The 24,409-nt window shown below is 35.9% G+C and overlaps 3 protein-coding genes across 11 annotated transcripts; 1 reads left to right on the top strand and 2 right to left on the bottom strand.

The window, feature by feature from the left end:
• Positions 1-3,570: 3,570 nt before the first annotated feature.
• Positions 3,571-12,157, bottom strand: LOC127972687 (protein lin-37 homolog). Its single transcript, XM_052576388.1, has 10 exons — positions 12,056-12,157; positions 10,947-10,998; positions 10,794-10,860; positions 9,767-9,817; positions 9,591-9,620; positions 8,668-8,753; positions 7,375-7,532; positions 4,357-4,488; positions 4,118-4,191; positions 3,571-4,010 (listed from the first exon to the last, which is right to left on the bottom strand). The coding sequence occupies exons 1-10, from the start codon at positions 12,140-12,142 to the stop codon at positions 3,932-3,934; spliced, it is 816 nt and encodes a 271-aa protein (XP_052432348.1). The 5' UTR covers positions 12,143-12,157; the 3' UTR covers positions 3,571-3,931.
• A 66-nt stretch (positions 12,158-12,223) lies between these two features.
• Positions 12,224-20,111, top strand: proser3 (proline and serine rich 3). 9 transcript variants are annotated; one of them, XM_052576380.1, is made up of 14 exons: positions 12,224-12,303; positions 12,607-12,640; positions 12,722-12,833; positions 13,115-13,407; positions 14,217-14,371; positions 14,508-14,623; positions 15,971-16,056; positions 16,428-16,561; positions 16,951-17,147; positions 17,449-17,921; positions 18,054-18,243; positions 18,839-19,013; positions 19,741-19,822; positions 19,943-20,111. In XM_052576380.1, exons 2-14 carry the CDS (start codon positions 12,630-12,632, stop codon positions 19,971-19,973), a joined length of 2,055 nt encoding a protein of 684 aa, XP_052432340.1. In that variant the 5' UTR covers positions 12,224-12,303; positions 12,607-12,629; the 3' UTR covers positions 19,974-20,111. The 9 variants fall into 9 exon arrangements, with proteins under 9 accessions (XP_052432340.1, XP_052432342.1, XP_052432346.1 ...); XM_052576382.1 differs by having other exon boundaries at positions 12,244-12,303; positions 12,551-12,640; positions 12,725-12,833; XM_052576386.1 differs by having other exon boundaries at positions 12,245-12,303; positions 12,551-12,640; positions 17,452-17,921.
• On the bottom strand, positions 20,110-21,961 carry hspb6 (heat shock protein, alpha-crystallin-related, b6). The gene is made up of 3 exons (XM_052576389.1): positions 21,494-21,961; positions 20,978-21,100; positions 20,110-20,822 (listed from the first exon to the last, which is right to left on the bottom strand). Exons 1-3 carry the CDS (start codon positions 21,650-21,652, stop codon positions 20,655-20,657), a joined length of 450 nt encoding a protein of 149 aa, XP_052432349.1. The 5' UTR covers positions 21,653-21,961; the 3' UTR covers positions 20,110-20,654.
• Between the last annotated feature and the right edge of the window lie 2,448 nt (positions 21,962-24,409).

Raw genomic sequence — 24,409 nt, forward strand, 5'->3', positions numbered from 1 at the left:
TGGGACTGTTAGCAGTGCGTTGTATACTTACCCCCGACTTGTGCATCAGCCCGGGAGGTTTCCAGTGCCGCTCTCCGCTCTCTCAGCTGGGCCTGCCTCACCTCCAGGTCGCGAATCTGCTTCTCCACGGCCTCCAGTTTCATCACCTGCACTCAAAGGTAGACATACACCCACCATTAAAGCAAGTAACAGTGAGTGAAGCAATGGTAATGTATTGAGTATTAGCAATGCAAGCGGGATTAGCAGCAACCACGCTGATAATGCTAACGGGTTATAATCTAAATAGCAAACTTGAGAAATCAAAATAAAACTAGTGATAACAAGGCGCTCTGATTGTTTTTGTTGTAGAATACGATGAAGGATATATTCAGACGTTATAGAAACGAAAATTATGGTGTATAAAATAGATTTTTTAAAATAAAAAAATAGTCTGTAAAATATAACTTGAAGGAGCTCAAACTCAATACACACGGCAGCAATGAACAGGAAGTGGACCTGCCCTCGTTATATTGACAACATGATGAAGCATTTTTACTATTTTGACTTATTTTTCAGAGATGAACTCAAGAATTTGAGTAAATAACAGGCTTTTGCAGGTTATCCATTATGTGGTGGTTTGAACGAATTGTTTTGAGAAATGCACGTACTTTATTGCAAATATTAAAACACGTATGTGGGCGGAGTTAGCTTATATTCATGTGTGTGTGTATATATATGTATATATATATATATATATATATTCATGTTGCTATTTGTATATTTATGTATATGCATATGTTAAAATTAATAGAAATGGTTTTTTTTTGTTTTTTTTTGAGCAACTGGGATGGTGCCCCCTGGTAGTTGGTGCCTGGAGTGGTACTGATAATATGTGTAGAACAGTTTATTTATATTGTATGTAAGATTATCAAATGTTTACTCACCAAGGCAAGTTCTTCTGGTCTTATGGCAATTAGCAGCAGAAAAAGCCCATCAGGTTTTGTCATTAGATCTATCTAAAACCATTTTAAGCTTGTTTCATTAAATCATTATTTTCCAAATATAGTTAAAGAAAAAAGAGAATGTTGGATAATCCATCCATGACCCATCTTCAGTGTTCTGGCTGAGGAAAGGAGGTTCTCGTCCAAGATTTTCTAATACATGGCCCCATCCATTTGCCAAAGTTAATGCCAAAGAGCTCAACTTTGGCTTCATCTGACCACAGCACTTTCTCCCAAGCCTTCTCTCAATCATTTAGATGTTCTTTGGCAAACTTTAAACAGACCTGTACATGTGCCTTCTTAAGCAGGGGGATCTTGCGGGTGCTGCAGGATTTCAGTCCATTTTAGCGTATGTGTAGACCACCTAACCTTTCTCATAATCATCCTTACCCCATGAGGCGAGATCTTGCGCAGAGCTCCAGGCTGAGGCCAATCGATGGTTGTTTTGTATTTCTTCCATTTCCGAATAATCGCACCAAACGTAGTCTCTTTCTCACCAAGCTTCTTGCTGATGGTCTTGTAGCCCATTCAAGCCTTGTGCAGATCTACAATCTTGTCTCTTTGACAGCTCTTTGGTCTTGCCCATGGTGGTGGGAGAGGTTGGAATGGAACATACAGATTGTATGGACAGGTGTCTTATTCACCTAACAAGCTGAAATTTGGAGTAACTCCTTAAAGTTGCAGGACTATTCTGTGTTCCACATGGGCACATAACTATTCTGTGGGAGCAAGAATTCTTCATGGATCAAATACTAACTGAAATGCAAATGAATTTTTAACCTTTAGATAATGTGTTTTTTTCTGGATTTTTTGGTCTCTATCTGTTAAAATAAACCTACCATAAAAATTACATTTACATTCATTCATTTAGCAGACGCTTTTATCCAAAGCGACTTACAAATGTAGCATGGGCTTTAAAATAATATAATAAATAAAAAGAAAACAGATAGAATGGAAAAAGAATAGAGCAAGCTAGTGTTGGAGGTCTTTACACACACACACACACACACACACACACACACACACACTTGCAAAATAAATTAAAAGGAAATAGAATACAAAAAGATTAGAAAGGTAGTTATTTTTTTTATTTTTTTAAAGAATAGAATTAGAATAATGAGTGTTAAAGTTAGAGGGTCAAATAAAGATGGAATCTTTCCTGTGCTCGGATTGAGTTTTGGAGGTCATTCCACCAGAAGGGAACATTTCATTTAAAAGTCCACAAAAGTGACTGTGCTTCTTTGGGATGGCACGATCAAGCGACGTTCACTTTCAGAACGCAAGCTGCTGGAGGGCACGTAAGTCTGAAGTAACAAATTTAGATAAATGGGTACAGAGCCACTGGTAGTTTTGTTGGCAAACATCAATGCCTTGAATTTTATGCAAGCAGCTATTGGAAGCCAGTGCAAATTGATGAACAGAGGTGTGATGTGTATTCTTTTTGTTCATTAAAAATAAAAAATTTGGGAGTTCGGAGCGGGATCGCGAATCATTTGAGTCAGTTATGGGGATCGCGAATCATTTGAGTCAGTTCGGGAGTTCGGAGCGGGTTCGCGAATCATTTGAGTCAGTTTGGGGATCGCCAACCATTTGAATTAGTTCGGGAGTTCGGAGCGGCTTCTCAGATCATTTGAATCAATTCCAGAGTTCGAAGCGGATTCGCGAATCATTTGAGTCAGCTCGGGAGTTCGGAGCGGGATCGCGAATCATTTGAGTCAGTTATGGGTATCGCGAATCATTTGAGTCAGTTCGGGAGTTCGGAACGGGTTCGCGAATCATTTGAGTCAGTGGGGTTCGCAAATCATTTGAATTAGTTCGGGAGTTCAGAGCGGCTTCGAGGATCATTTGAATCAGATCGGGAGCTCTGAGCGGGATCACGATTTACGAAAAATTCGCGCTTGTAAATTTTCAAATTTGCCATAACCTTTAATTCATTGATGCCAACTCGGGTGGCAGCAGGGGTGGCAAGTCTTTCTTTTAGGGTGCTCTATGCCACCCCAGTAGATCCGCCCCTGATGATTCAAATACCCATTTTTTGAGCTGTTGATGCATGGGGATAATCAGGTCTTGATCTTGCTCTGTTTTCTTGGTGCTCTTGACAGACTGTTGGTTTTATACCAAACTGCAAAGCCTGGTACTACATCTCTATGCTGATTTCTCATTTGTACTGTCAAGGGCCTATAAGGTGGCATGATAAGCACACTTAATGAAATTACTACAGCTTTAACTGGTTTAACTGGGGTTACCAACAGTTAGTAGTGGGCATGTACCTACAGCAGAGTCTTACCTGCCATGCTAGAATATTCTTTCAGTAGTAATACAGAGAATTCATTTAATATGCTGTCATTCTACCACAGAACCAGTTTTTCTTACTAATACTAACTATATCAAGCTTAATTATTCTTGATGTTTACAATGTATAAAAATATGTATATGTCAGCACACACACAAAATAAATAAATAGAAATAAAATCACACCAGACACAAAAGACAACAGCTTCTCCACACCTAACAGATGTCACGACGAAACAAGACTTTGAGAAAATCTGATTCACAATTGCTTTGCAACATACTGGTGGTAATTCACCTCTTTGTTAAATTTGCCTGATCTTTATTCAAAATAAAAATGTCAAAAAGCTTAAATATGGTTACATGGCTTGTAATTACATGCATTTAATAGATGCCCACAGAATTGTCATGTGCAGTTCCACAATGTCTTGTATCAGAGCCAGATTGTTACACATGTCAATAGATAGATGCTAGACAAATATTTAAAGTTGGAAAGGGCCGAGAACTATTATAAAGAATTTGTTAATGCAGTTCTATTTAATGAACACATTAAATTCATTTTTAGTACTGTAAGATTTATTTGAAGTTCTTGTGAGTTTGTATTTAAAGAGAAAAATTTGCATTCACAGATATTCTTCAGATGCACTAGTGATGTATGTGAACTAACGTTCATACATTTCCTTAAGGATTTTTATGCTCTCGCTGTATCTCAGCTGGTTCTTACTGGAAGCCTCCTTCCACCTATAACATATATATAAAAAAATGCTGAACAACATATACATGCTTTCATTTGTACATATCCCTCTCCCCTTGGAAATGTAGTAGAAATTATAGAATGATGAGAATACTTCTGTCTAATTTTCTTCCAGCGTTTGATGTGATTGAAGATAAGAGGTGAGGTGCCTGCTGCAGCATCTACAGACTGAAAACAAAAAGAACTAATTGGATACATCCATGTGAAGCACATCATTTCACAAAATTAGTAGTGCAAAGGATGACAAGACCAATTCAGTATACAAACAGGTTCTTATCCATTCCTAACAAGGATTGGTAATGAGTTAAGCAGAAGTGTTTGATGGAAGCTCACCTTGGTCTCTGTAGGTTTCTCCACAGGTGGAATTCTGAGATTGACAGGTTCACCAGCTGAACTTACTGGACAGGAAACAGGTGGAGGAAGCTTGTACACGTTCTGTTCTTTGCCATTCAGCACGTCAGTCATCTGAAAGAACATGAATCAAAAAAAGGTTTCCCCCAATTGTAATGCTTGTTTTGGCATAAATTACTCATTATATTTTTTTAAATAAGTGAAGCCAAGGACATTTCTCAGTGGTGAAAGAAGACTTCTAGGCAAACTCAAAGGAAAACGATGAATTTATCTCTCCTCTGGGAAACTGATTTCAGATGGGAAAATGTAGCCGGATGTAGCAGTATTATTAACAGCAACAAATGCTAACAACGTTACTATTAAAAAGTTACTGGACAGTTACATAATATATTTACTACAGTGCCAAGACATTTTTATTCTTCTTTTGATTCAAGGTCAAACTACGACTAGAGAAAAATAAGGTGAACCAACCGCACCTTAAATGAGTGAGCCAAGTTGAATAAAACTCAGGCTGTACGTATGTAATGATTTACAAAGATAATGATTTAAAAAAAAAGGTATTTTAAGCAAATGCTCTTGCAAAGCAGGACTATATCAGAGTTGTATTTTATAGATACTATTTTTATTAGTATTTGTAAATGTGTGTGTGTGCTTATTCATTTTTATTTGTTTATTTCATATATCAATTTTATTTTTATTATTTCTTAATGTTTGTACATTTTATACTTCTAATAATTTATTTCAGGTAATGTTTATAGAATTTTTTTTTTCTTGGTTTTAATTTCATGGTATTTCTAGGACTGTGGGAACTCTGCAGGGTTACAAGTAATGTCAGTATGATATAAACAGATATTCATCCACCAACAAAAATTACTTGGACAACTGTAAACATTTTAAACAAACAACGTGCACAATGTATGTGCTAAAACAAAAATAGAAAAGTGGTCCTACTGAGTTCTGCTTTAAGTACATTACTGCAAGAATTTGCCATTATCTGTGGGAAAATAGCAATACTTTAGCTTGAATTTAACCTGGACAGGCACGTGCACAGGTAGGGCTCAACCTGTGCAGAACACATGCCCTTTTTGCCCTTACACTCCGAAGTGCCCTTTTTTTGGTGGTTTTTTTTATTTTATTTTTTATTTTTATTTTTTTTATCAATGCTATTGGTCACCCTTTACGTCTGTCTGTCTGTCTTACAAATATTTAGCAAATGAAAGTTCTTAAAACGAGCTTGTGTAAATCTTATTCGTTCCTCAAGCTGTCATTAAGCTGATAACTCCGCCCCCTCTATATTCATTGAATCAACACGCAGTACAGTAGACAACAACTGAGCTGAACAAAGTTTTGCGAGGGGTAAATAAATGTCTTGTTGTTTGAATAAGTACTACTAAACACAATGTTTTATTTATTTGATGTCTGACTGACTGACTGAGACATGTGGGTAAACATTCTTTTACTGTCTATGGTGGGAAGTAGCCTGAGAGAGAGGGCTAGCATTTGCCATCTAGTCATAGCCAATACATAGCCAACACTTAAATAGCCTGTGCGTACAGTAGCATTTCATCTTTTATAAAATGCGATTTTGGCCAAATGCATTTTACCACAGGAAAAACTGAGCGCTCCGTCTATATAGTTACAAAAACTAGTTTGTAACCTGTAGATGAAAATGTAATGTGATGCCGGCAGCGGCAGGCGACGTCGCCGTTTTAATGACGGACAAAAAAAAAAAAAATCACATTTGCACACATTCGCTGGTCAAAAACTGTATATTGATAAGTAATACAACAACATATAATTTGTTTTTACCATCGGAAAATCATAACAGGTGCGCCCCCGCGATGTTTCGAACTGGAACTTACACAAAGCAGTGAGTGATCCTCGTCACCTAGATAACATTTTTTCTAAGAAATTTCTTCTTTGATTTATGATTGCTGATACACTTAATTTATTAACATTTAGGCTAATCATGTTATGGTATACTCTCCGCTCGTCCTCACATGTATAAAATGTAGTAAAACATGGTTTTACTACAGTAATGTAGTAGTAACTAAAATAAAATTACAGAAGATCACTGAAATCTTTATATTTTATCATGCAGAATGTAATTCATGATTCATTCCAAGGCTTCATTTATTTGATCCAAAATACAGCAAAAACAGTAATATTGTGTACTATTTTTTACATTTTTTTTAAATAACTGTTTTCTATTTGAATATATTTAAAAGTTTAATTTATTTTTGTGATCAAAGCTGAATTTTCAGCATCATTACTCCAGTTCAGTACTCTTCAGTGTCACATGATCCTTCAGAAATGCTTTTCACTGCAACTGTACTTTTCACACTATTTTTATTTATTTTTTAATTGCTGGCTTATTTTAGGGAAAGTGTAGTGAATAAGAGACCTTCAAGAGACCAACATCCCTGGTCCACCACAGTATCAAATTTTTGCCAGGTAGGCGGATACATGTTGGATATGTTATAGTAACAGTATGGCTATAGTTTCTTATAATCTGGAATTGAGTTGGACATAATTACTTAAATTATATTTCAAAAAAGTTTGTCAAAAATACTTGACTCATTGCTCACCTTCCCCTCTTCTCAATGTCATTCATAATCATGTTAACCAAATAATACAAATAAGCTTATAAAACCAAACAGAATAGCTAAAAAAGAGAATATATATAATTGATATAAAAAAGGGAGGGGGGTGCACTTTTTCAGTTTCAGCACATGCCCCTCAAAAGGTCTGTGCACGGCCCTGAACCTGGAGTTCATCCATTTTCAAAAATCAACACTAGATATCCAAGTGAACAACCGTGCTATTCTGGGGTGCATTTCCCAAAAGCAACTATGGTCACAAGTTTCGTCGTGGCCAATAGAATTTAATGGAACTAATGACCATAGCTAACGATGGCTTTGGGAAATGCACCCCTGAGCAGTTCAATGATCTGAAGGGGATGAGTATTAAAATTATTGCAGAGTAAATACTGGGTGAGACCTCATCCTCCCCACAGCTGTGAGGGGGGCTGGGCGCTGTTCTCTGTCGCATAGATGGGTTGTTTCTCATCCACGCCCGACAAATGGGATAGAGTGGTGTGGTGGTGCTGAACTGAGCCAAGTCCACACTGCGGTCAAATAACTTGATAATATAAGCATCTGAAGAAGAAGACAAGATGTGGAGCACGTAAGCAAACAGGAAACAACTCTTACGAGATCAAGACTTTCCATATAATTCTCTAAACCTTGGCTTGAAATAAAACTCAACCAAAAACCACACATAGTGACTCATATAAAAACCCAATGGTGTTTCTAAGAAATTATAAATTTTTTTTACTTATCTTTAAAGGGGTCATATGACGTTGCAAAACAATAACATAATTTTGTTTATTTGGTAAAATGCAATCTGTTTATGCAGTTTAAGGTTAAAGAAAAACCATTCTTTTCCACATAATGTACATTATTGTTGCTCCTCTATGCTCTGCCTTTCTGAAACTCAGATTTTTTTTTTACAAAGCTTATAGTTCTGAAAAGCTAGATGTACTAGATGTACACTGATTAGCCAGCTATCCAGTGTGCTGTGATTGGTTAAATACCTCAAGCTTATGACGAAAATGTTACACACCTTGCCATACTGTGATGCCGTGACTAGCCATCTCCCGGCATAACGAGAAAAAAAACAATAAATGCCCATTACAAATAAGGCATTTGTTGTATCCAGTAGGGATATAAATACTGATTACAATGACTTATACGGTCTTTTTACAGGTTTCGTTTCGTATAGCGTCGCGTAAAACATAAAACCTTGTCTGCATTTGTGATCTGAGAAACAAACAACAAGCGCTATTCTACACTACTCACAACTTACGTTTGAATCATCAGTGGAAAATTCTTTAAATATGTAAACGGACTTACACATTGTGAGTCAGAAGCACCAGACTGTCCTTGAACATCTGGGCAGGGTTATGTAAATATTCCCACATCATGACGTAGACATGTGGGGGCGAGTTAAAACGAGCCATTTTAGGGGGTGTAGTTGACTCTTAACCTTAATAAAGATTTGAGACACTAGTCTTTGCAACTTTACAGATCTTCTCCATGCACCAAGAGCTTGTATCACTCAAAAGAAAAAGTAAAAATTTAAATCACATTATATGACCCCTTTAAGATAAAAAAAATTGCCTATATACAATTTGAGAATTCAAATTCTGCACTTATTGCCATTTATTTCAAATTTACGTACACATTTCCTAATTCAGCCTACTCATCACTACTTGTTTCATCTTGGTCTTACTTTGTTTGTGCTGGTTGGTTTCTGCCAGACCATCATCCATCTCTTTACGCTTCTTCCTTCTGTGTTGTGGGAATCGTGATGATGGTCTGTGAAAGGCAAAAAGGGTCTCTTAAAGCAAACTCTACCAAACCAGGCATTTAGGAATGAATATATTCATTATATATAATATTGGCTGTTTCATTAGTATTACTATAATAAATATTTATGAAATGTACACACAGCTGGATAGTAAGGATAGTTGTCATTAATTATTTATGATATATTTGCAATGGTTTTTCAGATTTGGAGAAATTTAGCATTACATCGCTTGCACACCAATAGATTCTCTGTGGTGAATGGGTGCTGTCAGAACACATTACATTAATCGACACAACTTCAGTCCATCAGTAAATGTCATGTTAAGTGAAAAGCTGTGCATTTATAATTAAAAATCCACCATTAAGACGTCTGAACTATAAATTGTCACTTCTGGTCAAAGTGTGGAGTCCATAATCCATTATAAATAAAAGATAATCCATCAAAATACACCAGCATATTTGTTTAGTATTGATCTGTGCATAGTTTACACCTGATTAAGACTTTTCTCTGGGGAAAATAATATTAAGGAATTTTTGAAAAAAAAAAATCTCTTGATGAACTTGTTACAAAAATGCAGCCTTTAATGTCACAAGATGTCAATTATTGTGTTTGTGTCTATTACTATTGCTTTTATCAGCCGTTTGGACTCTCACTCTGATGGCACCCACTCACTGCAGAGGATCCATTGGTGAGCGAGTGATATAATTAAATTTCTCCAAAATTGTTCTGATGAAGAAACAAAAATCTATATCTTGGGTTTCCTGAGGATGAGTACATTTTCAGCAATTGTTTATTTGTAGGTAAACTATTCCTTCAAAGTAAAGGTCAAAGAAGATTCTGCTTACCTTTTCCCTGCAGAAGAAGGGGATAAATCCCTTTATAAGAGAAAGAAATAAAGTATTTAATGTGCATTACATATGACTGTTAAATAAATCTTCAAACATTTTACATTTTTAACACTCTTCTGATCAAAAGAAGAAAATGTTTATATCAGTCACACAAAAACAATGTATGTGCATACTTGCTCAAAGAGTCTGCCACCATTTTCCCAGAATCCTCTTCATTCTGCTCTCTGCAGAAAAAGGAAGAAAGAGCACAAAGGATTATACAAATGGCAATTTCCCCCAAACAACTGCTCTCTACTTTATAAAAGTTATGTATTGCCAGTATTTTGAAAGGTTTCCAGTAAACAAAAGGAAAACATGAGAAACAAGAGAGTATTTTCACAAACATGAGTATATCAGTAAACAACTTTAGACCATCAGAGTGGCAATTATTCAGACAGCTGTAATGTAAATGGATTATAACAAGATCATTATTAACCAATACTAAATATTTATCTTAGCAAAATGAAAACCAAATCTATGGGATGCCATAAATAGCCATTATTTTCATTATTTTATAATTCCTGCTGTCCGAGATATTTGGTTCTCCAATTCTGTGGAAAGTCCAAGAAACACCAGACTCCTAATACTTTAGGGATGCAGGTGGCAGGTGTGACATTCCTGATAAGTTTTCTCAGGATACAGAACAGGAGTAAAATATGTTTGTTTTTGTTTTTTTGTTAATTTAAAATATATTGGCACAAAAAAAGAAAATGTTAAAACTAAAAAAATTATTACAATAGACATTGCATGTTTTACTTCTATAGTGATTTTGACAATACACTTCTGTTTTAATTACATTAAATCATGATGTAAATGTTTATAATATCTCCATGTCCTAAAGTCACATTTGGAAGAGTAGACCTGGAGTGAAATTGTCATTTAGTGACAATATGAAAAACAATTGAGTGTACAGTATGTATGGGAGTAAAGTCAGCTATGCGATAATATAGGTTACATATTGTGACAATATGTTGAATATTACTAAATAATTACTAACATTATATCATTCATTAATTTTGCATCTTGCAACACTTTCACTTTTAGTGACAAACTAATTTATACAGTAAGACATTACATTGAGACAATCTTCTAAAGTGGACTCATCAATAATGTTCTTTCTAGTCTGGAGCTTTCAAAGCTCAAACACATTAATGCACTAACCTCTCACTGTCACTCCTCTCAACCAAACCTTGCAATACTGCATCAAGGCGGTTTCGAGCCCCAGCATCTGCAAAAAAACATTTTTTGTATTATTTCCTACACAAAACACCCCACAACAGAAATGTAAAAAGAAGCTTATGTTTGCAACCTCACCTGTTTTCTCAGTCTTGATTTTACAGTGAAGCATTGTACCACCTTTTGTTTCCTGTGATTTTTTTTTTTCAGAAAAGGATTTAGTTATGCGTTAATTAATATATGACAAATATAAAAGAATCAGGTTGCACAAAATTCATGTAAAATTATACACCAAATATCACATACCCACACACCCCCATACACACACACAAAACACTGGCTCTTTGTTATATATGGTGAATAAATGTCATATTAAATTAAATTAAAAATTATTATTATTAAAATTATTATTTAGTGGAACCTCAAATCGTTTTATAAAAGCAAAAGCACAAAAACTCAAGAGAGTGTCCAAATACTTCTGTATATGTGTATATAGTCAGGTCCAGGTCCATACACACGTAATAGTAGTATTTATGTATGGTAGTAATTAAAAATACTGTGTGTGTGTGTGTGTGTGGACGTGTTTTTGTGACATATCAGGACCTCTTTATATAATCATGATATGGGTATGACACAGGTATTACAAGGAGAGTGTGACTTATGATGACAAAACCCATGTCCCCATTTTTCAAAACACTTATAAACCACACAGAATTTTTTTTGAGAAAGTAAAAATGCAGTTTCATGTGAGGGTTAGGGTTTGATGTAGGTTTGGTGAAGGGCCATCGAATATACAGTTTTGTAAAGTATAAAAACCATTAAAGTTACGTCATTGGGATGTCCCCACTTTTCACAAAAACAAACGTGTGTGTGTGTGTGTGTGTAATAGTAGTGCTTTCTCTTTTGTAAACGTTTTTTACTGATTTACAGAATATGTAAATCACTAAAAACGTTTACAAAAGAGAAAGATTGTGTAAATCAGTAAAAACGTTTACAAAAGAGAAAGCACGGGGAGAATGAAAAACAAGTAAAAACAATGACACTATTATTTTGCTAATCAGCTAACGTTAACCGTTACAATGATATAAATAGCTGACGTTAGATACATAGGAAACCACTTAAATTCATTATTAACGGTATTTAAAATCGTCGCCGACTTCATAAATTCCTTAACAATGCCATAATACTTTAATTAACATTTTGGAACGTAAAAACACTTTATAAATACTAAACAACACGCTATTCACCTTCCAATCCTTAGCTGAGAGGCGAGCCGCTTCTATCACAAATCTGACATTCCTCTTCCGCGCGCGATGAGATTCCGGGTTCGTCATTGGCTGCAGAAAATGAGAGAGCATCGCACTTATTGGTTCAAATTGCTGTCGATCACAACATACCCCATTCTATTGGCTGGTCAACTGTCTTCGACAACGATGTAAACAACAGTTCTCTGACTACATATCCCATGATACAACACAGTCACACCATTCGAAAAGTAAGCTGAGATCTTTTACATTAACATCAAATTATACAACATATTTGGAATGAGTTTGTGCTTATACTCGGATGTAGTTTGTTTTCGAGAGTTTTAATAGCGTATAGCTTGTTAAAAAGTGAGCTAAAAGGCCGTTTAATCTCATAGTAACGTAATCACGCGACGGTTGAGATCGACTCAAGCAACACAGAAACAATGTCATTAGGAGCCTATTGTCGTTTCCTTAAACTGTTGTGTCTTTATTTAGACATTCATGGATCCTACAGTATGACGAAAATTCACTTGCGTATTTTTTTTATTAAGCAGAACAGGTTTGCACGAACGCTATGAGATCAAGGTGGGTTGGATATCAAATCATTTCAGATTTTAGCTGTTTACATTTTTTTTTTTTTTTTTTACACTTTGTCACTTTTCTTAGCAGTGCAGCTGTTTTCACAAGACAGAATCCATTTCCTCCGGATCCCCCTTTGTCCAGGAGCCACTACAGTCCATCTAGATCCAGAAAAATTCCAAAGCAACAAAAAAGACTGGTGAGAGAACTGACTTTGCATTCAGTTTATATGTTATGTATTTTGTGACTCTACATTCCCCACACCCCTCTAGCTTGAAACATTTGTCATAGCACAGTGCATTTTTTTTAATCTACACTACAGTATGCACTGTGCACCATTTAGTAAGCAGTAAACTAGTTTCTAATCTAGTTCTTATAAGAACTGCATTAACAAATGCAAGTGCTGAGATGAGAAAAACAAAGTTTTTAACTTGCAAAAACTCATGGTGATGTTGTTTTTTTTTGGATTGCACATTGCAGGTCTTGAGTCCTGTCCGGTTTACTGAGCCACCCAGTCCTTCAGATCTTCCTACTCAGACGTCACCTTTGAGGACGGAGGACCAGGTCTTTCATGAAAGATCACGTAGTGTTAGGCTCTGTCCTCCTTCTACTGAACGCCAGCTGAGCTACTCCGAGTCTTGGCCTTCTACTGACCTGAGTTGCTCTACAGACAACATTAACACTTCTGTCTGCTCTGAAGCTCAGATGCAAGCCATGAGAAACATGGTTGCACCAACAATAATTGAGGCAAAGGAACCCTCAGTTCTCGCAAAGTAAGGGAAATTGTGTTCTAATGGCAATTTCACTTTTGATTATAAATAAACCTTTTGATTCTAAACAAAAGAATGTTTTAAAAGTGGAAAACAAGGCTCATCTGAACTACTCATACCATGAAGCAACAATGGCATGTTGTCCGACTCCTGACTATATTTAGAGAGATAAATGACTGTTTAAATGTTTTGGGTTAGTGAGTTTTTTTAAGGACGTCATTACTTTTGTTTGATGCACTCAGCTGACTAAAAGTGATGGTAAAGACATTTATAATGTTACAACATGTTTCTATTTCAAGTAAATGCTGCCCTTTTGAACTTCCTGAAAAACGTAGCAACTGTTTTGCAACATTGATAAAAAATATGAAACGTCTCCTAAGCAGCAAATAAACATATTGCAATATTTCTGAAGAATCATGTGACACTGATGACTGGAGTAATTATGCTGTAAATTCAGCTTCACAACACAGGAATTAATTAAATATTAAATTATAGAAAACAAGTATTTTAAATTCTAATAATATTTCATTATATTTAAGTACGGTAGATTAAATCCATTAAATATCTTGGTCATGGTAGGTCTTTCACATCTGGAAGTGGCCCTTGTTGTCTAAAATAGAGTAATTTCACTCACCATTTGTTACGCAGTGAACCATTCATTTAAAATTCAAACAGTATCTTCCTTTCTTTTTAAAGGAAAGCTAAAGTAATGTTGCCACATGTGGTGACACATTATTCTCAGATGAGCATATGGGGGGTGTTTAATGCAAGGGTTAATTATGTGACATCCTTTTGCAATGAAATCCTTAAAGGTACATTGAACGCTTCCGTTTCGGAAAGCCACAGAGTCGAGACGAAAGACGCCTTCAGGCAACTGATGCAGAAGATGACCAGCCGTTTTGGTGGATGTCCACATCCCCTCCATCCAGTTCAACACCAACACACCCGTCAGAGAAATATATCAGAGGTGTGCTTTAAAGAAAACATCTGTCATTAATAATACATGTTCAGCAGGTTGATATTGTAAATTATTTCAGTGCACAAATCTCACAAACACTCTTCCTTTGTACTCCGAGTCTTGCTAATGTATGTTTTGTTCATAGCACCACTTGACCTCATGAAGGATGTCCCGGCCAGCTCCCAGAGCTCAATCAACAAGCCATTGCATGATGAAACCACGCTGTCTCCAGTTAGACACATGCTTGACCTTAGTATGCTGGTGAGTTTTGCATAAAAGTGAACAACTTTGACCATGTGATAAAGAGGATGACACGTATTGTACAGTTTGTTATATTGCTGTTGGGCTTTTATATGTTGCAGACGCAGCTCAATTTTGTACATAAAAAAAAAAAAGACAATTACCTTGTCCAAATACCCACACTTGTGGTCTTGCTCATTTGAGAGTGTGTGCACACAACCGAAAATAGGTGCATGAGACTGTCCCGGGTGTTAAAAAGCGCAGTGCCCTTAACGCACACTAACACCACACTATCTCAAATACCGCTTTGGAGCTCTATTCGAGGCTTAGTGTATTTCACCATGCATCAAGTTCTTGAAATAAACCGTTACACTTTTTGCAGAGATCTCTCGAGAGGTCACGGAAACCTTTCCAATGTACAATCAATATTAATATAATAATTAGATATTGTTGTTTGTTTTGTAAAACATTTGCAAATGCTTTTATCATTTAATTAGAAGAATTAAAATTGTGTCATGTGTCATAGGGACTTCTGAACAGACATTTAGAAGTTGATTTTAAAATGCAAAGTATTTAAAATTCAAATAAAGCTATGGAAATACATTTTTACAATATAACACTAGAAGTGTGTCCCATCGAGTAATGTAGCATCGTGGATGAATGTCGCCGTCTAGTGGTGGTTGCTGTAAAATCTTCCTCCATGAGGTTCTTTATTTAGAGCTGGAAGTAAACATTGCTAAAAGTTTGAGGTCAGTAAGGGTTTTTTTTTTTTCACAAATCTAGATATTAGAATAATCTCTAAAGGATCATGTGACACTGAAGTAATAGCTGCTAAAAACTCAGCTTTGCTGATTTTAAAATATCTTAAAGCTGTTATTTTAAACTGTAATTATTTCACAACATTGTTGTTTTCAGTGTATTTTTGATTAAATAAAGCAGCATTGGTGGGCACCTGCAGGGGCAATATTGGAATGCTTTGCTTAACTTTCTGTCTTTAATGTGAATGAAAACTGAATGCATTAAAGGAATAGTTCACCCAAAATGGATGAACTATTCCTTTAAAGGAAGAATTTACTAAAATATAATCAGATCACTGATACACTGATATAAAGTGAGAGTCTGTTGAGCATCAAATGTTATGTATTTATACATTTCTCACAACAGAGAGTTGTTATGCAACCCTTGGCCCAGATTCCCTGTTTTGCCTCGCAGGATGCCACTTGTGGTTCTCTCCTCAGGATGATTTAATGTGTCAGATGGAAAATATCTCAGGCTGTCCATTAAACGTCATAAAGCACTGTTATTGCTAGTGACAGTATTATTGTTGTTGATAATCTCATGGATGTCCACCACACATTTCCTTTCTAGACTTTATCTGAATCATCCCACTGTGATCAAGAAGAACCAGAGTTACTGCAGCTACAAGAGCGAGCCAGCCGTTTACTGCAGAGGAGGTGAGACCACTGTAAACTTACACTCAATCATAGCGGAGGGAGCGGGGGGGACCACCAACATAGTCAGTTTCCTGTCTGAGTGTCAGGACTGAATGTTCAAGTGTGAAGGTATATATTGGAGTTTCACAATCAAACAAGATTGAGTACTTTTATTCATGCATTATGCTATATTATATTATTATATTACCTGTTTCCTAATGTTCTCAAACAATTGACTTTTTGGCTTTTTATATTTTTATTTTAAAATATGTCACTTTAATAAAAAATATTTTTATAGGTTGCATTTAAAATGCCAAAAAAAATTCAAACTAGGGGAAATCATGGGATTTCTTTAGTTCTGAACAGTTTAGGTGGTTTTTATGTGTTTTCAGTGAGCATTCGCTCAGCAGTGGATCCGTTCCTATCAGCTCTGAGGGTCTGGGCTGCTCTGATTTCTCCTCCCCTATAAGCACTGATGAGCCGATCCGAAGACCACTTGTCTCCACCTTAATAGGCTCAACCAACAGTAAGTAAGGAAAGGAAGGGATGTGATGTGTAATTTGGAATTTGTGCTCTGCATTTCTAATGATGTGCTACTCTCTACAGCTTTAACACAGAAATGACTAGTGCACATCTAGTGCACATCATCTTGTAACCTGCCACACACACACACACACACATTATTTATCTCTTCTTGAACATCTTTGTGTTTCCTTTACAACACACCCTTATCAGATAAAAAACACCCACACCTCTAACCGCAAACGTAGTGAAAAGCAGAAATGGTTGTGTAAACACTCTAACTAAAAACAAACAGAAACGGATATAAATGTAATTTTTGTGTGCTAGGTTTTTATATTAGTGCAATAAAAGTGCATTAGAGAATTATTTTCGTTTGTTTTTTGTCTCTTTAAGTGATTGTAGAGCCCAGTCTGTGTGAGGGGACGTCTTTACCTCCTCCTGCAGTTGGTTCAGAGAGGTCAGGTGTCCGCCGGGAAGATGACATCCTGTTTCAGTGGCGACTACGGAGGAAGATGGAACAGGCCAGACAATGGAGTCAGGAGGCACCTTCCCACAATTCTGTTCTTCACATACCTCCATCAGTAAACAAGGTGAACCAACACCACAGTGCATATCAGGATATATATTCTTTTTGATTAGTTTAAGCCGAAAGTGAATTATTTCAGAATGTAGGATATAATATAATTTGTAAAAGTTTGTGATTGCTAAGATTTGTTTCTTATAAAGTCAGTTGTGTATTGTGTTTTACATTTAACATTGTTTTTTTTTCTCCTGAACAGGACACGATTAGAACTTGTGACTCATCAGTTTTGAATTGTCGCGTTTACTATATGCACGGAAAATTGTATGCTAACATTTCTAATCAATACATTCTTCTTTGTTTCCTTTCAGAAGGCACACTGTAGCACTTTAAACAGCACTTCTCATCAGAGATCAAACCTCTCATTCACACCGGTCACCCTCGCTAGCCTCGATCCTCCAGTCCCTCAGTCTGCTCTCCCAATTTCAAGCCCAAGCATCTCCAGACTCCTGCCTGATGAGCAACCAGACCCGGACATCCAACCCAAACCCCTACCCCAACAGAGACTGTCCTCCAGGAAAGCTGTCACAAAAAGACTAGAAACCCCTTCAGCCCAACCACAACATCACAAGCCAATCAGAACACAGGCCAGCATCCCAGAGCCCACAGCAGATCACCGCAGATCACAAACATCCTCTTCTCAATCTCCACAGACTTCTGATAGCACAGAGGAGCAGTGGCTGGACCCTCACCATAAGAAAGACACAACAGTCAGAGAAAAGACTGAACATGAGAGGCATGAGAAGAAGATTGCACCTTCAAGCCGAAAGAAAAAATCTGAAAGGTAGTTTATTTTTTGCATTATTGTCCAAATCAGACTGTGACCGAACCAGGCAAAACAGGTCAGATGTTTAATGACAAGTAATTGTGATAATAATGTTTCATATTGCACATTCTTGTCTTCTTGTCTGTGTAGACACGGCGGTGAGCGAGGCAGCAGTGCTATGAGGGTCAGGCATGCTAGGGGTCATGAAGGGGTCAGTCGTAAAGCGGAGGAGCCGAGTGGAAAAAGCAGGTGGCAGGAAGAGGGTCAAAGTTCGGCACGAGGAGGACAGTCTGGAAATCGAGCTCCACCACCTTCACCTATACATAATGCTCTGGGACAGGTTCGGGAGTTTGTTTTATAATGCACGATATGTGTCCGAAGCTGTTGAACTCCCAAGTTATTAATTAAATTATTAATCATTTAAAATGGCCACCTATATTATTATATTATGTTATTGTTATTTTTTTTTTTCAAGAAACGAATGCTTTTATTAAATTGATCAAAGTGACAGAAAAGTCTTCTACATTCTAAATTTTTTTTTTTAAATTACAAATAAATGTTCTAAAATTACAGACTTCCAATTCGTTAAAAAACGATATTATGGTTTTCACAAAACTATTAAGCAACACAACTGTTTTTTAACACTGGTAATAATAAGGCATGTTTCTTGAGCAGCACATTTTCTTATAAGAATGATTTCTGGGAGATCATGTGACACTGAAGAGTGTTCAGCTTTGCATCACAGGAATACATTATATTTTAAATTATTTTCAAATAAAAACAGGAATATGGCTGTTTTTACTGTATTGATCAAAAAAATGCAGCCTTAAGACCTCTATTAAACTTTTTTTTTTTTTTATCTAACAATCAATTTTTTTCCTTTCTACTTGTGAATCAGAACAGTAGAAAGTAAACTCTGTCTTTGACTTTGACAGGTCGTCTCTGAGGTGCTTTTTGCTGGGACAGACTCATCAACCCAGTGCAAGACTCCAAGTTCTTCAGATTCCCCGGTATATACACCACCTCCACCCCCACAGTCCCCTGCTGCCTCTTGTTCCGGTGTACAGCAACCCTTGGAGGTCATAGGTCAACTCATGCAGGATGCAGAAGGTAAGAAGACCTCATGCATTCCCTTTAAACTAGCAGTAAAACTGTATGATGACGTGTGTTTAACAGGTCACGCAAGGGTCGAGTGTTTTAGCCTGAACCTGTTATAAATAGCAGGATTGAATCTTCAGAGTGTGCTTAGAACAACAGAATGCAGGTTTACCATTAATGTAGATGGAACTTATACAAATTGTATACTGTGTACATTGTGTGTGTGTGTATGTGTATATATGTGTATATGTACATATTTATTTATTTATATTTTTATTCTTAATATGTCTTATTATTACTATTATTATAAAACAATCTTTTAAAAATTTTGGATTTGGTTTGGCAGGTTTTTTTATTTTTATTTTTTTTTATTTTTTTTATTATTAGTCTCTTATGCTTACCAAGGCTGCATTATTCAAAAATACAAAAAAAAAAATACACAAAAAAAAACGGTATTATTGTGAAATATTACTACAATTTTAATCATAATGTTTCTATTTGAATAAAATGTTAAATATAATTTGTTTCTGTGATATCAAAGCTGAATTCTGAATTGCTGGTTTTTGATTAATATAATGTTCAAAAAACGTAGCAACTTAAAAATTCTTTACTGTCTCTGTATATTTATATATATTTTTTAAAACAGCAACAAAAAAAACTTACTGACCCCAAACGTTTGAATGGTAGTGTATGTAAACAAAAGGTAACCAGTCTCCTGATCTCACAATCTTACAAACAGACTCAGATGGGCAGGAGTTTGAAGACGATCCTTTGTTGCAAGTCCTCAGACAGCAGAGGAAATGGTTGAAGGAACAACTTTGGTAAGAATATCTATAGTTTATCTGTTAACGACATATATATTTCACACAAATCTGCATTAGTGAATTACTCCATGCAAGTAGACTTTTTGCTTGATCAGTTTTTATTTTCTTTTTTTCCAGGGAGGTTGATGAGATGCTCCAGCAGCTCTGACGCACCTGTTCAATATATCAATGATGCAGTATGTTTCATATTATCATGTTTATATTTGCTACTATTTATGCTATTTTATGTTGTGGATTCAAACATGTATGAATCTATTTCTAAATAAAGACCTTTGCAAATAAACAAGGGTGTTACATTTATATTTATTTATATTCAAACTGTACATCACACAAATATTAGAGCTAAATTAACACTTACATCATCATTATTATTATTTTTAAATATATACAATCTCAACATAGCCTATCAAGATTAACTGACCAGTCTGTGCAATTTTGTGAACAAGCAAGTCATCTCTGAATGGTTGCCATGCTAAATTCAGTATGTCTGGGTTTGTGTGTTTTGGATGTGGAGAGACCCTGTTAACTTGAGGACAAATGTGTCGCTCTTACAGGCTGTGTGCTAAACCGACAGCAAGTGTGAGGAAAAGGTGATACAATCTTCTTGTTGGCTTGAAATCAAGTATGTTTGGAATTGGCATTTGAGTTGAGCAGTCCACCGCCACAAGGGGGAGAGAGAGGAGGCGAGTGTGTTTTGGTCTTTACCATTGCATTAGCTGAGAAACCCAGAAGATGGGAGTTTTAACACATTAAGAACTAAAACAGTTAAAAGAGAAAAAGGAAAATCCAAATATGACTGTAGGAAACTGCGTGTGTGTGTGTGTGCACATCATTGTCCAGTGTGATTTAACATTCTGGAAGTGTCTCCTTGTGTCAGAGGTGCCGAGATTAGTAGCATGCCTTCCGGTGACATGGCTGATTCCAGTGCCATGATGTCCACTCCGTTCGGGATCCGGTATCGCCGGTTAAACTGACGTGTCACCAATCCTGAACCATCCTAGCATTGAACGAACACATATATCAAGCTCTTAAATGTCAGGTCTCGGATGTCCAGTACAAAGTGTTTTATAGCAGGTTTAACATTTGATAATCCTTATGCATGTTAAAACAGGAGTCAGAGTTATTAAAGAAAAATGCCACTGGGAATCGTACCTTTTTTTGTTCATGTTTTCCCTCGACCACAACATAATCTCCAACCACTTTTACCAGCAGTTCCTCAGGACTGAAGTGTTTCACATCTACTTGCACAGTGAAGCCCTTATGATCACAGGTCACCTGTCCAGAAAGTGCATTTAATTCATTACCAGAACACAATCCATTTCTCACTCTACTACAGAGAAAATTAAAGATTTGATTATTTATTTTATAGTAGGCTACATATTTTTTGTTACATTTGTTTCTAGATCTAAAATAATGTTTTATTAAATTTATTTAAAAATGTATTAAACAGATTTTTTTAGCTTTATATTTTCACCATTATCACTAGTTCTTGTGCACTTGCTACTATATAACTCTATTTCATGTATTTATAATTTAATTATTTAAATAGTTAACTTATTATTACTTTAAATGGGAGTTCAGTTTATAATTAATATATACAGTATATAGTTTTATACAGTGACAAGTTACCACAGATATTTTTTTTAATAAAAACACATATTACTCCACCTGTGCTGCTCCAGTGTGCTCAGAAACCGGGATTAAAAGTTCGGTTGGGGTCCACGAATAAGGTCCCATTTTCCCGTTCCACCGGGGGAATAACGGTGGGAGAACCCTTTCCCATGGGATACCGCTCACCGGAAGAGAAGGAGGCAAGTCGAAGTCCATGTTTCTGAGATGAATGTGAAAAACAAGAACCAACAAATAGACTAATACTGCTTCAGAAAATTCGGACTGTATAACTGGTTGGTTGTTATGTTGAAGTCTCTCCTGTTACGAAACACAAAGCAGGAAAATTGTTGCTCTCCAGTTTAGAACGAGGTTTAAATAACTTGAGGAAAACACCGCCCCTTTACATGAGCTCTTCCTCTAAACAAATGCCAGAAATAAGTAGACTGATGGTGCTGTCAGAGATCGTGGAGCACGATGCCAAAAGTGTTATTAAAGCTGCATTTGTTCTTATGGAACGCCAGTGACAGGAGTGCGATTTAACCCCTCGTTTTATTCCCATGATGGAAGCATCCCCTTATGTAATATTTCAATGGGGAACATGACGGTGCCCATTCAAATGTCCCAATCCCTGTCACCACCTTGGCTGTTTTATATTAAGCAAAGAGTGACACTTCGAAACCGAATGTGCTAATATTCAATGTCAAAGGGTCGTTCTGTGTAATACGGTTAGATGTCCGGCTATAAATAAATTGGAAAGTGCAAACCGCTCATACTCATCCACATGACACAGCACGTGCGGACATTTAAAGTAAATTATGTTTTCTATTTCCATATTATGATATAGCAATATACGATTATATAATACAAATCGCCATTTATCGCATCCAAAATAAAACTTTTTGTTTACATTGTAAGTGTGTGCCGTGTATCCTATGTTTATGGATATATATATTTTTAAATACCTTGCTAGGTGTACTGCGTTAGGCTAACCGAGACTTATTATTCCCACTTAAATATTGTTGCTCTTTTGTTAGCTTCAGTTACTTCTGTTGTCCTCATAAGTTGCTTTGGATAAAAGTGTCTGCTAAATGACTAAATGTAAATGTAGAAAATCAAATAACAAAAATCACTGCAGTTTTGACTCAAAATAGTATCGTTTCTGGCATAAAGGCCTAGAAAACTTGTTTATTTTTGTTTTTTTTGTCTTCTGTTTGTTGCCAGATACATATTTTTTTGCATATGCACCTGCACAAGCTACATGGAAGGGTTTTGTATTGAAATGAAACATGCAATTATAGTGCTTTTAATATTACTTTTATTAATTTAACATAAGTGTCATTTAAGAGTTTGAAATTGTAGTATTTTGCAATTTTGAGCAGACACACCCGCTGCCAGTCACTGGCATTTTCTATCTTAGTGTTAATGAGAAATGTGGTTGGCAGGCATTAAGAAATGCATGATGCTTTCGGTCTATCAAGTAACATGTTTAGTTCTATTGCATAATGTGAAACCTAGAACATAAACACCTCTAATTTAAAAGTCCTGAGCTAATGATGGAATTTGGGCTTGAAACAGTATTTGAGATGTTATCCAGCAAGAAGGTGGCAAAATCTACACATCTTCTTTGACATGTCTGTTCGAAGGTTTTAAATCAGGGAAATGTCTGTCAAAGGAATGATGGAATTCATAATTACACTTTTATATCACACCAAACACGTTGTCCTACTTCTGACCTTCAAAAGAATAATTCACAACTCATGTCTAAAGCCTTACAGCTCAGAAAATACAGGTATCCTCTGGCCTTTGGATTTAAATCATGACCAATGTATTGGCAGAACTGCAAGTCATTGGGGCTGAGGATATCATGTCCTTCTGCTGTTGCCATCCGCTGGTAACAGAAGCAGAACTTTCTGTCCATGCACTGGCTATAGGCGACTAAAAACAGCACCCATCAAGATCCACGAGGAGCTTAACATGTGCTCAAAAGTTGGATCGAATTTCATAATAGGCGCCTGTAAGGGGTTACACATGAGACAGAGGCTTCATGCGTCAATATTACAGAGTCTGGTATGCAGCAGGTTTAAAATGATTGCAAGCTGTTGATTAGTAAGCAACAGAACAAGGGAACTCGTCAATCATGTGGATTTTTCTAGAGCCCTGTTGACTTTCCGATGCTTTTGTTTTCCAACTAGCTCTAAAAATGGCAAATTGTTGAATGACAAATGAACATGGATTATACTCTTAGTTTACAAAATAAACATCTGTATTTTTTCCTTTGTTGCACATATTTATATATTCATGTAGTTTGTGAATTAGTGAGGTACTGAAAGATCCATGCACAATAATTTTAATATAATTACAAAAATACTGTTTACGTTATTTTAGATGGCGTTATCATGTCACACCACAGGACATAAACAAGGTAAAGATTTTTCCATACAGTTATATATGTTGAGGTTAGAGTAAAAACTTATATTTTGCTGGTTACTTATCTATTATGCAAATAAATAAACATGATGTTAAACATGAAAAATCATAAACATATACTACTGTATATAAAAATAATGGTTAAAATATTTTTATATCACACCGCTGGATAAATAAACATTAAACAAAAACAAATATTTAAAAGGTTAAAAGTCTCCCCGTTAACTTGAAAAAGCTCTTCTCTTTACTTTTTTTATTTTATATTATGTATAAAACCTATAATTATATAGTTCATATTAACGTTTGCCTGTTAATGCCAAAAATATTACCTTTTTTTGTGTCACCGCACTGAAATAAATAAAATATTTAGTGCTGTCAAATGATTAATGGCATTCAAAGTTTTTGTTTACATACTATATGCATGTGTATGGTGATTATTTATTATGTATATATAAAATACACATACAGTATATATATATATATATACATACACACACACACACATTTTTTATATAGTAACATGTTTCTTAAATATATACATGCGTG

Source organism: Carassius gibelio, chromosome B15 (genome assembly GCF_023724105.1).
Source record: "Carassius gibelio isolate Cgi1373 ecotype wild population from Czech Republic chromosome B15, carGib1.2-hapl.c, whole genome shotgun sequence".
NCBI lineage: Eukaryota > Metazoa > Chordata > Actinopteri > Cypriniformes > Cyprinidae > Carassius > Carassius gibelio.

Bases quoted from the DNA above. Each gene is read 5' to 3' on its own strand.
- hspb6 (XM_052576389.1), bottom strand. From the start codon at position 21,652: ATGGACTTCGACTTGCCTCCTTCTCTTCCGGTGAGCGGTATCCCATGG. The intron at 21,101-21,493 runs GTGGAGTAATAT...CTTTCTGGACAG, and splicing joins AGCACACTGGAGCAGCACAG to GTGACCTGTGATCATAAGGG. The intron at 20,823-20,977 runs GTACGATTCCCA...GTTCAATGCTAG, and splicing joins GAAAACATGAACAAAAAAAG to GATGGTTCAGGATTGGTGAC.
- proser3 (XM_052576380.1), top strand. The intron at 14,624-15,970 runs GTGAGTTTTGCA...TTTCCTTTCTAG, and splicing joins TGCTTGACCTTAGTATGCTG to ACTTTATCTGAATCATCCCA. The intron at 18,244-18,838 runs GTTCGGGAGTTT...TGACTTTGACAG, and splicing joins TACATAATGCTCTGGGACAG to GTCGTCTCTGAGGTGCTTTT.
- LOC127972687 (XM_052576388.1), bottom strand. From the start codon at position 12,142: ATGACGAACCCGGAATCTCATCGCGCGCGGAAGAGGAATGTCAGATTT. The intron at 9,621-9,766 runs GTATGCACATAC...TCTCTTATAAAG, and splicing joins GTGGCAGACTCTTTGAGCAA to GGATTTATCCCCTTCTTCTG. The intron at 4,489-7,374 runs GTCTCACCCAGT...ATGTTCTTTCAG, and splicing joins ACAGCTGTGGGGAGGATGAG to ATGACTGACGTGCTGAATGG.